Genomic DNA, 12,393 nt, shown 5'->3' on the forward strand with positions numbered 1-12,393 from the left:
CACTTGTCGCCAGGAGTTGTACAGCTTGTTCAGTGTCTGCATCCATATGGCAATCTGTCCCATTCATAGAAAGACATTGTAGCTGTGCCTGTGGGTGCTGTGGTCAATGTAGTGTAAAAAGTAGATTTTAACTCTCGGCAACCTATGTTGTGCTGTTTGTTTTATTGTAGAATCCAATTTATAACGTGGGGGAAGAAAAATCAGCTCAGAGCAAATTCCAGAACAATCTGGCTGGCTGGGGTTTGTGTTTATTCTTGGAGCGCATGGTTAATCAGCAGGTGCACAGCCCTGCACTCCGCGCGCTCTAATGAACAGTTTACAGGAAGTCTTGCTCGGAAGAAACATTTTCCTTGTTGTTTATACTGTGAATTAACTCAGAAGTTGCAAAGCTGTAAACGATGTTAGCTGGCCATGTATGTCATGCAAGTCTGTTCTGTACTTCTTGTCTTTTTCTGGCTTTCTTTCCTGCTGTTGCATGGTTTTCCCTGGGTGTGGGATGCTCAGACAGGATGCTGAGCTTCTCTGTGCTCTGAGAGGGGCAAATCATGGCCAAGAAGCCCTCCCAAAAAGCAAGGTGCAGCTCTAGTGTTGCCCAGCAGTTCAGATCTAACTGTATGAATGTGATTTGTGGCTGCTCTGGTACCTATCAGTCCAGTGCCAAGTGTTGTTCTGTTTTAGTGGGACTATTTGTTATGCCTTTTAGTAAACACAAACAAATAGACTGCCTAGCACCTGCAGCAGCATATGATATTTACACTACCTGTATGATTCAGCACGTTTCCCTGGGGAAGCAGGCTTGTGTCCTCTGGATTTTAGTGCTTTTTTAAACAGCATTCTTCCAAGGGGAGAGCATGCGGCGGAGAGAATGCAGTGCTCTAGCTGTAGTTCTCCCTTGGAATCATTATTTATCTTAATTATATTTTTATAAACATTTCCCCAAGGGCACTTTGCTGCTGCTGCAGGGGTGTGGGGTGGGCGAAGGCCCCCCCAGCGAGCTGCCAGGCTGTGTGTGATGTGACAGTCACCTTCTGCGCAGGTTTTGTTGTGCCTGTGGGACAGGGGTGAAAAATACTGACGTGAATAATCCCTGTTATTCATATTTGTTGACGTATCACTGGTTTATATAAGAGTGGAAGACTTGCCTCAACTCTAAATGCAACAGAATAGAATTTTGTTGAACAAGTACAGATCTTGTTTCTCAGTGTTTTCTTTTACTATAAATTCAAATGTTACAACAGAATATAAATTACAGTAAAATAAATTGGCAAACAGGATCTTTTTACAAAGTATGTATGTTCGTTGGTAATTTTACACCTCCATCTCGGTGAAGTCCAAGGTCTAATCCTGTGTTTTTATACTTGTGTGTGTTCTTAAAAGGGTTGCTGAATTGGGGCCAAAGCTTTGCCACTGCCACCTCCCTCTGCCATGCGAATTGGGTGTGTAAGAGGGATGGGATGCTGTGCTAAAAGCCAGTGTTAAAAAAAAAAAAAAAAAAACCTGAAAAAAAACCCGCAGAACATCCCCCCAGCCCCAAAAAACCCAAGAAAGTGGTTGGATCACATTTTTTTCCTAATTAAACTAAGATACTGAATCAATCCGTTTTAATCTGAATAAATTAGGAAACTGTTCAGAGAGGAATAAAATGAGATTTAGCAGGGATAAGTAGAAAGTAGCCCAGCTAGGAAATCAAAATTCCAAACTGCGGGTTTGACATGACACGTCAGCTGCTCAGCATCAGCTGTGTGGGAAATGGCTGAGGCATAATCGGGGTTGAGAAATTAAGGTGGGACACTCTGTGCCATGTCTTAGTCAAAAAGGTAAATGCAGTCATGGGAGGCATAAACATGCATGTTGCATCTGAGTCCTCTTTTTTTTTCCTGTTCTGCTTTATGCAGAACCAGTTAAACCACATTGAGTGTGATGTACAATTGGCCACTCTCTTGCAGAAAGGATAAAGGGAAGCTGGAGCAAATATAGAGGAGAGCAGCAAGGATGATAAAGGAGTTGGAGGGAATAGGCTATGAAGACAGATTAAAGGGAATTAAAGATCTACACCCTGGAAAAATAGAGGCTCTAGGAGGATATGATTATGGTATGTAAGTACATGAAGTGATGCTACAAAGAAGAAGAAGGAAAAAATTGTTCTCATTAGTTAGCAGTGCTGGAATTTAAAATCCAGCGTTTCAAATCGTGTGTGTCTGGGTATATTTGATGTACTTTTCACCACAGTACCTAGGCACAAGGTTGAAATAAAAAAAAATAAAGAGTTTTAAATCATAGAGAAACTCGTTAATTCAAATGCAGGAGTGGAATTTGTACCAGAGACAAGTGATGAATTTTTTGCAATGGGCATTTCTTTTAAATGCTCTAGAGATACATTTAATTTCTCCAAGGAAGGGATGTAGGGCAGTGACTGTCCAGGCCCTGTGGCACTTTTCCTGCAGGGCTGGAAGAGGGGCTGCCACTGGAAGGAGGATGTGTGAGAGTGCTGGAGGGTCATAACGTTGGTTAATAATCCAAACCATCCAGTGGATAGATCAAAACCAGAAGATGATGCTTCTAATTATCCAGTCTGGTTCTGCTCTTTGCAGTGAGGGTTGGGGGTAGAAGGGAAGGGAAATGTCAGCCAGATTTTGTCTTAGTCTTGCTGCAGATTCTCCAGTGCTCTCCTTGCAGAACAGGAGTTTAGGGAATAGTGCCACAAGAGGCATTAATGGGGGGCAGTGCTTTGGGGTGCAGAGGTGGCCTTGTGTTAGAACAGCACTGCTGATTGCCTTCTGATGCTACTGGAGTACACAAGTTAGTGCACACCGATTAGAAGAGAGGATTTCAGCCTGTGGGCTGCAGTTTTAACTTGATTTGTCTTAAATTGGTGTAGTAATTTAAAATGTAATATAACCTCTTGTTACTTCCAATAGGGCTTGATGTAAAACATGAGCTGCTTCTAGTCCTAGGTCTGCATGTGGAATAAAGTAGTGAGGAAGAGGAGAAGTGCTCCTCTAAAAAGCATCCAAAAATTTGCAAGCCAGTTGTAGAAAGAGCTGTCACTGACCACTCACATCAAATTCTACCTGTCCTGTAGGCTCATGGCCTTCTGTTAAGCTTTATCCAGTGATGGAGAGGCATCACCCTGCTTGGACAGCCCCCTGTTTAGATCACATATCTGCTTCCTGGGCCATTCCTGAGGCTTGGACAGGAGCATTAGTATCTAGAAGTTGGGGGTTTTTTGTGTTTTTTTAGTTATTGTTTGGGGGTTTTTTAAATTCACAGTTTAAGTGAGGAAAGAGGTGCTGCACCACCTTACTAAGAATTTGAAGGGATTTTCACCAGTGGAACTTCACTGCAAAACACATCTTTGCATCTTTGTTCGCTTGATTCTCTCATGAAGACAGGAACTTGCACTTGAGTACAGTTTGTACAATGATTTAATCATTACTTCTTCCGTTTCATTTTAAAATCGGTTACAGTGAGTGTTTCTGACTCAGAAAATTGTGACTTTTTCAGCAGCCTTACTCTTTCGGTGCCTTCTGATGAGCTTTAGAGCTCACCAGGCAGTCACAACTGTGGGAAAGCTGTGTTGGTTCCCAGGTGTGTGTCTCCTTCTCCTGTACAGGACCAAAATTGTGGCATTTAGCCTCAATGGCTGTGCCATTTAAATCAGAGAGAGGGGGAGTGTGGTGTGAGAGAGAGCCCCATGCTCCTGCCTGGGCTGTACAAGATATCAGTTTCATGGCAGCTGGCAAAGATGAGGTCACTTCCCATTGACCCTGAGGAATAAAGTAAAATTAAAAAGGCAGTTCTGCACTTTCTAAGGGTGCCGTACTCCAGCTCCGTGCAGGAGGGAAGCAGGAGACGTGGTATTGATTTTTCAGCGTGCAGGTGGCTCAGGCATGTTCTGAGCTCTGTTAGAACGTGAGCAGATGCTTCGTAAATGCAATAGTCAAGGATGCTTCTCTACATCACTGGCTTCCCCCAGTGTTTTGGCAAAGATCATTGGCCCAAGCAGATGTGGAAGAAAGAGAGTGGAATTATGAAGTATGTCAGCATCATGAATATTTAAAATATGGTCCACTGTGTGGCAGAAGCACAGACACTGAGGCTTCTGCTTAGCTGAAGCTAAGATTTTGTATCTATCTACCCATGACTTTTTAGCCAGTGTGTGTACAAGCACAGTCCCCAGTTACACGTGGTTGATAAGTGGGGGTTGAATGAAACCATTTGAAGAACACAGGGAGCTTTCATGCCAGGGCTTTGGTCACTGCTTTCCCCAATACCCAGCATGTTCCCATCTCACTTCAGGGTGTCATTTTTACTCTCCATCAGCACTTAGCTGTCTCTGGTGTCTCTGTCTCCTGTGCTGTTGTGTCCCAGAGCATGGTTCTTCCAGGATGCTGTAGCACAGCAGGTGTATTCCAAAAGGTGAGTGGCTGGCAGGAGTGGGCTGTGCAAGTAGCAGCTTTGACAGCCATCCCTGTAGGAATGGGAGGTGAAATTTCTATCAGAACCTCTGGAGATCCTTGGAGTTAGGAGGCAATATAGGGGGAAGAAGGAAGAGGTTAAATTTCCTCTCCTCTATCCAGCAAGCCCAGACGAGTTGTGGAAGTGCCTGTCCCTTTTCCCTTCCCCTCTGTACTGGAAACAGAGCTGGAAGCAGCCAAAAATAAGTGAACACTTACACAGTTTTCAGTCTCATACATGGATTTTGTTATTCTCTTTTCTGTCATGAATAACTGATTTAGGCAAGACATTTCACTTGCCAGTGTTCTTTGCTGTAGTTCGATGTAATAATGCATCACTATTGCATTATTTAGAAGTAATTCTATTGTGTTAACTATTTTTTATGCAATATAAACCTTTTATGCAACGTATACCTTACGAAGAGAAAAAAAAACACATGTTGTCTTGAATTTACGTCATTTATTCCTTCACTACTTTGAAAATTATGTCTTGTTATAAAATGATTTCCACTAACTGGTGTTGCATCACCAGTACCCGACCATGAATATGCATTCCTGGGAAGGAGAGAGTGACAGAAACAAACACCTACTCTAATGTGTCATTAGAAATCAAACAGACCTAAAACTTGCTTCTGCTTGCCAATGCTCAGATCTTCTAAAAGTCTGTCTCCGGCAGCGAGACCTAGGATGCATCCAGATTACAGAAGCTGTGCTTGCGTGCAGGCAAAATATCACTAAACAATTTCAGATTATAGGTTTTCATTGTGCTCACAAAGCTGTTTATTTATGTACAGGATTAAAATCTTCTTTTTCCACCTCTATTTGCCCAAACAAAGTGAGTACTTAGATCAGTTCAACAGAGTTCTCCATTCATTTCCACTGGCTGTATCCTTTGTGCGTTACATCCGCCTCTGTATGAACCCGCTCTTTGTTTTGTTTTGAGGTGCTTCTTCAGGCTCTATCAGGGAACAAGTGGCAATCTATAATATCTTCAAAAGTGGGATGGATAAAATAGCAGTAACCTGATACTGACACATAAAGGTCACCGAAAGGCACGGCTGAAACCCCCCCGAGCAGGATGGGAGTTGCTGCCTTTGGAATGGCACAGTGCCTGCAGAGAGGGCTGGCGTTTGTCTTTCAGGACTGAGGGTTTTTTCTCTTTGAAATGTCTTATTTTTGGTAAGTTGAAGTAGTTCCTCTTCTTGGTTGAATGGCAGTGGAAGCTCTGCGTAGGTGTTAAGCGTGTTACGCGTAGCATCGTGTTAGCAAAGTGACCTTTTACGTTCCCATTTACAGTCAGCACCAGCCTTTATGGTTATTGACAGCACGAGCCTTTGACACCCTGAGCATCACTCAGAGTTTGATATTGTCTTGGTCATTCCGTCATTTTCTTTGGACACAATACCAGGGTGTCACGTCCTACACAGTTTGTCTTGTCTTGTGCAAGTTCCCTGGAAAGAAAAGAGATTTGCGCTTGGATTTAAAAAATAAATACAAATCTCGGTAGGGCTCTTTCCGTTGACTTGGCCATGGCCTTTAGGCTCTCACAGAGAAACTTTTAAAATCCCTGCTGGGGGTTTAAGCCATGTGACTCCTGTTGATATTATAATGAGATTTACAGTGCTTAAACCCCATGGGGGACTGACTCCTTACTTGGCCATCACAAGTCCCAGTGTGCGGGTAACATGCACTGGGCAGATTCATACACTCCTTTCTTTTTCTTTTTTTGTTCTTCCAAACACACTGAAATCATAACTCTCATATGTAGTCTTTATGGACTTTAATCGAGTGTTAACATGAAAGCCTCCTGTCTCACCCTTTGCTCTATCCAGGTACAGAAACAGATGATAAACCCCATTATTTTCTGAATTTTCAGATGTATATAGAGGATGTTTGACCATATGCCTGTTTGGCTTGGATGGATGGTGTTCTTCAGCCATTCTACCTCTTCCTCAGCTGAGGAAATGAGTGGTTTAGCATGTTTTAAAATTCCTTGCAAATAATGCATCGGTTCCTTAGTTCTTCTAAAAACTTTACAGAGATTCTCCTAACTTGAACATTTTTTAAAAGACTGATTCAGTTAAACCAGTCTAGTATTTGTATACAGAAAAGGCCTGTCTAAGGCTCTTTATCTACTGTTGTTTTCTTAGGAAATTACCTTGCATATTTATTTATGCTTGAAGGACTATTTGTAAACAGCCAAAAATAGGATATTAATGAAATAATGAATTAGGTTCATATAAAACACATAATGCCTTTTCTAGTCGGTACTTTTGAAATTATTTTTTTTAATGTAAAATAATTTTGAAAAATACCTTCAGTAATCTTCAGATTCTTGTTGGGCTTAAAGTCAAAAGTGGCAGAATCTGGGCAGGAATTTCTCTTCCAGCTAGTGTGTGTTTGGGATGGCATCTCAGGAGTGTATTTACAGGGATCTGGCTACTCAGTGCCTCTGAAATAATATAGGAACACAATTTTGTCAGAGTGCACAGACAGATAATATTACAGAAGAGGAATAAACAGCATTTCCAGGTGTGTTTAAAAGTAAAATGACAAAAACTAGGCATTTATCCATAACGTTACCTGTAATCCAGGATGAAGTAAGTAATAAAAGCCACACCTAGATGTTGGTATGTGTTCATATCCTTTGTGTATGTTTGAAGTCCATAATACAGCACAGACATACTGTAGCAAAAAGATTTGCCATGAAAAATACATACATGTGTGAGCATAAAATAGAGATTTCAATATTATTTTGACATTTTGCTTTTAAAGTCATCTAAGGTTATGAAGATAGTTGCAAAAAATAATTCCTTTCCTTAGGAAGTTTCCATGCAGAAGTCGAATAAAGAAGATATTTTAGAATATGGTTCATCAGTGAGTGCAACAGATACATTTCCCTGAGCACCACATGGCCTGGATCAAAGCGTCTCATGACTTGGATCAGTGCAGCCAAATCATTACGTATTGATTGGAATCCCGCTGAAGGATTAACCCCTTAGTGCTCATATGAATTTTTTCCTTTAACCCTGGGTTCAGTAGTTAGGAGGCTCTGTGACGTTCCTGCCCAATCTTAGGCAAGGTTAATAGCCCCCATAACCCCTTGTGCTGAGGAATCCTTTGATTGCATGCCCCCTCTTCTTTATGGTGAATTTTGCATTTGAAAATACATCTCAAATCTTCTTTCTTGGGATGTAAGGGGCCGTATTTGTGCAATGGAACAGCCTGTAAGAAGAAGAAGAAAAAAAAACAACCAGAAAAAAACTCAACCCAGTAAATAAATAACATGGTGGGAAAGCCAAGGCTGCAAATTTGATGCTTTTCCTTTCTGTAGCCATGAGGAAAGCCTCAGGTCCGGCTGTGTTGTGGTGTAATGGGACACTGCTGCATGGAGATGGCTTCTCGATGAAGTTGAGTTGTAAATATGCAATGTTCATAAATTTTTTAGCAAAATATCAAGCAGGATATTAAGCAGGTCTGTCAAATGATTTCTCCCCCGTCCGTGTTAATTTAAATTCTTTACAAACCTCTTAATTAATGAATGAAATGTAGGAGGATAGCTAAGTAAGAATGACACATGTTTCACGCTGCAAATGGTATTTAATTCTGTTTTGAAAAACCATGGGCAAGAGTCAGGCGGGTACCGTGAGATGTTGGGGATGCTTCAGGATCTGGTGGTTGCTGCTCTTTAGGAGTCTTTGTGAGGATGAATTGTTACAGCACCTTCAGTTCACAGCACTTGTTCTCTCTTCTCTTTCTCCCCTCCAGTTTATCCCACGAGGAGCACTCACACAGCCACCCGCTGTACGGACACGGCGTATGCAAATGGCCGGGCTGCGAAGCAGTATGTGAAGACTTCCAGTCGTTCCTAAAGTAAGGATGGTTTTTTTGGCACTTGCATTGTACAGAAAGCATGCCCTGAAATTTTGTGTGCTGTCACTCACCCCGGGCCTGATGCAAAGCCCATTGAAGTCAACAGAGAGCTCCCTTTCACTTCAGTGGCTTTTGGATCAGGCTCAAGAACATTTTAACAGGGGATAGTAAATTAGCCCCATGGGGAAATTATGGTCTTGTTCAGTGTATTGCTATAAAACAGTGTTTGCAGTTCCGTAGCTTTTTTTTTTTTCATTTTATTTAAATAATTTTTAAGTTGCAGTATCGATCATGTAAATAATAAAACCTTGTTTTAACCTTGATTTCACTTTAATTTAGAAATCTAGTCTTAAATTAACTCCATAATTGAACAGAGAATTGCAGAACATCACGTGAAATTTAATTTATGTCAAATAAGTAACTAATGAACAAAGTCTACACTACTAAAAATAAACCATAATTATATTAATTGGGCCCCTGCAGTTTGCTGCAGACCTTTTCCTTGCTGCCAAGGAACACAATTTTACGCGTTGCATAAACAGTGCATTATGGACTAGTGCGTGGTAGTGCGTGCATCCCGATGCAGGGAAGGACCTCAGCCCTAATAGCTTGCACATGGCTGCTCCACAAGTAAACCGTCAACCTCACCCCTGTTCCCATCACAAAAGAGTTCTTTGTCTGGGTAGGACACCAGGTACACACATGCTGTGGGGGCATCCAGGTTGCTGAAGGTTTGTCCCTGATCTTTGCTCAAGTTCTGTGGATGGTCAGTTGTAAGGTCGCTAAAGACCAGCCACCCAAGCAATGTTTGTGATTTAAATGCACAAAGGGACAAGTTTTTCTCCCATTTAGAGTAGTCATCTCGTGAAGTTAGGCTATATAAATACATGAGGTTCTTCAGGATGAATAAGTAGACTTACTCCCAAAACGTTCAACTGTACCTGCTGTTTCTGGGGTGGTTCCCTGGATTTTTATGTGAGGGAGGGAAGGACAAAAGCAAGCAGAGGATGCTTGTTGGGTGATGTTAGATGATACAGATAGGGTTTTGCTCTCAGAACAGAATGGACCAGTTGTGGTTCCACTGGCAAAACCCTCCTGAGTTCGTAGGAGCGGCGCTGGTCCTGCTATAAACATATGTTACAAGTGAGGAATGGTACAGTAATGACAAGGTTCTCATTACAAGAGGATTACAAAATAAGAAGGTGCTAGTCATAAATTTCCATGAAGGGTGGCCTCATTCCTTGTAATTCATCCTGTTGTTCACTTAAGTGAAATAAATGCTAATCTCACCATACTTGCCAGCTCATTCATATTCATATGCCATGCTATAGCATTTAGACCTTTAAAACAATTCTCAATTTACTGCTGTAAGTGCAAGGGAAAGGTGCTGTGGTAGCCTTAGGTAGTAGAATAAAGTGTGTGGTCACATATGGTCAGATTGTGCCACCTTTGCTTCCTGTGCTAGTCCTGTGTTCCAGGTGAGAGTGGCTGCTTTCAGGAAGATTCCATAGGAATCTTGAGTGGTCTGCTTGAGATGGCCATGCATAGAGAACATAAATAACAAGAATGGGTAGAGGCAGGGCTGGTTTTTTATGTGGTATTTTGGAGGTGTTTCAGTATATAGACCCAGTCCATCAGTTCACCTGGAGGAGATAATGTGCAGCAATCAGTTGTTAGGAAAAACCTGCAAACTGTGAGCAGCCCAGGCTGGACTTGAAGCTGCTCCATCAGTTCTACTTTTGTCACTATCAGTCTAGCTTTTGCCTCCATTGAAAGCTTTCAACAGAAATATTTTGTGTGAGCTTCCTAAACTTAACCACCTTGTGTAAATTTTCTTATTGTCCAAATGCTGCAGTGTCCAAAGTCTTACTGTTCAGAGTGATATTTAATCCAGAACAAATGCAGAAATGGATGTCCCTGAGCAGTGTATTGACACTGTTAAGAAGTGAGTGTTGCTTCATAAAATACTGTAGCCTTCCATGCTCCTGTGGAGCATCTTTCCTTAAAATTATGTTGCCATTTATCAGAATTCATTACTCAATGAAAAGATAACAGGTAGATGGTTGAAGTTCCTTTCTGATAGTTATGTAATCTGTGACACTCTTTCAATGGCCTCCTCAAGGGAAAAGCTCTTGTTTACCAAGTGAAATACAGCCTGTGTATCGAGTATTGCTTAATTTCACTTACCTTGTGAAAAGGCAAGGAGAAGTTGTATGTGGAATGAAGGCCCTGTATTCCAATAAAATGATTCTTCAGTTAAGGGAGAAAAAAGGACTTGCAGGTCTAAAACATGGTTCATTTCTTTTCCTCCTGAGGAAGAAATATCATAACTGTTGGTAAATCAAAACCAGAGATTTGACACTCTTCTGTGATCATTCTGTAGTGTTTGTTCCCAAGGTGAGGTACACCACAGGGCCCTTGATTTCAAAGATAAATACTGTACAAATAACGATCCTAGTTGTCTTTCACTCACAGCCAACAGGAGGATGCTTATCAGAACCAGCAGATACACGGGCTATTGTACGCATTTATTTCCCTATTTCTTTTTGAAAAAAGTTGCCGTTTTAGCGTCGTTGTGTTGTGTTTCCTTTTTGAATCCATCAGCCATTGGTTCTCATGTGATGCGGTATCTTAGAGCTAACTGATAGCAGCAGGGGCTGCTGCTCTGCCTAATGAAACAGCAGCACCCTGCATGCTCCAGAACACTCCGTGAGCCTAAAAACAAAAACAAGTCCAGTCTCAGGGCGGTGACCCTGTGGCCTCTGCCAGGCTGCAGGGAGCAAGGTGAGGGCTGCAGGGTGCACACGTGTCTGGCCTGTTAACCAGGGCCCTCTCGCAGGCGGGAAAGGAGCAATTAGTAGCACAGAGCGACTTTCCTGCAAAATTGACTATATCCTTGATTTCATTTGCATGTGTTTAAAGACCGTGGAAGATAGGAATATATACCCCTTATACAGCAAGTTGTTCAGGAAATCCCGGCTGGAGGGAGGGTGGTTTATTCAGCGGGGTAGCCAGGGCAAAAAATTGAGAAGACTGAATAAGGTTTTATTATTCCTCACACCTCCCTTTTTTTTTCCCCCCTATAATTTGATTGTGGGTTAGACGTGCTTAATCCTGGCTGTAGCATTTTTAAATCAAATAGATTCTTTAAAAGAAAGGACATAGACCTTTGGAGAGATGTGGCAGTCCGGTGTTGCAGTGATGCTGGTAATCTGCTTCATGTGCATTTAACTTTGATGAAACGAAAGGGAGTTTATGTGAAAGAAACTACTAAGTGCACTCTGTAATGTTTTCACAAGTGTTTTTATCATGGTAACATCTTGTTTACTTTAGTTGCCTGCCTAAAACTACTTGGAACATGTTAAGAAAACATTTCGAGAAAGCTTCTACAAAGAGGCTTTTGTTTAGCAGCAACTGTGAGACTGCTCGGCTCACAAAGGTGTTAACTTTCAACCCCTTAAGCACTTCCACATGAAATTCCAGCAACTATGTTTGTGGTTTTGGAAAAACAAAGTGTATATTAAAGGAACCAGGTATATGCTAATACATGTTGAAGTAGGCCGGAAATCATAAATTGTTTCAAAGGCATTAACTGCGCTCGTTTTGCATGGCAGACCGTTCTGCACCGAAATCATCCGCACGGCGCGGACTTTCTAATCGCACAGGCAGCGAGGCGGGGGGAAAGGCCGGGCTGTGCCTGGCTGTTTCGGGTTTCTCCAGGGCCGGCGGGACCCCCCTGCGAGCGGGGAAGCTGCGGGAATGCGGCCCCGTCCCGTGCGGGGGGACGCGGCCGCGCCCGCCGGCAGCCGCTGGTGCCGAGCCCGGCCCGCGCGGGGACGGCGCCGGTCCGGTGCCGGCTCCCGGAGCTTCCACGGCCCCCCGAGCCACCCCGGGCACGGCAGGGGGCTCGGGACCCCCGCGGCGGCCGAGGCCGGGGTGGCCCAAATCCCACAGTGCCCTCTAGTGCTCCCGGGAATGCTGCTGGGAGCGGGAGAGGCGCCGGGAGCATCCCCGGGAGCAGCGGCATCCCCGACGCGGCCCCGCTCCTGCCCCTCCCGGGCAG

The 12,393-nt window shown here is 43.0% G+C and overlaps 1 protein-coding gene across 4 annotated transcripts in view; it reads left to right on the plus strand.

Moving 5' to 3' along the window:
• Positions 1 to 12,393, plus strand: part of FOXP1 (forkhead box P1) — a 376,461-nt gene that overhangs the window by 322,082 nt on the left and 41,986 nt on the right. For all 4 annotated transcript variants that reach the window (XM_041425693.1, XM_041425694.1, XM_041425695.1 and 1 more), the window contains one exon: positions 8,226 to 8,330. In XM_041425693.1, coding sequence (XP_041281627.1) covers positions 8,226 to 8,330 — 105 coding nt within the window. The remainder of the gene's footprint in view (positions 1 to 8,225; positions 8,331 to 12,393) is intronic.

Source organism: Onychostruthus taczanowskii, unplaced genomic scaffold, assembly GCF_017590055.1.
Source record: "Onychostruthus taczanowskii isolate IOZ18803 unplaced genomic scaffold, ASM1759005v1 scaffold9, whole genome shotgun sequence".
In the NCBI taxonomy this organism is placed as follows: domain Eukaryota; kingdom Metazoa; phylum Chordata; class Aves; order Passeriformes; family Passeridae; genus Onychostruthus; species Onychostruthus taczanowskii.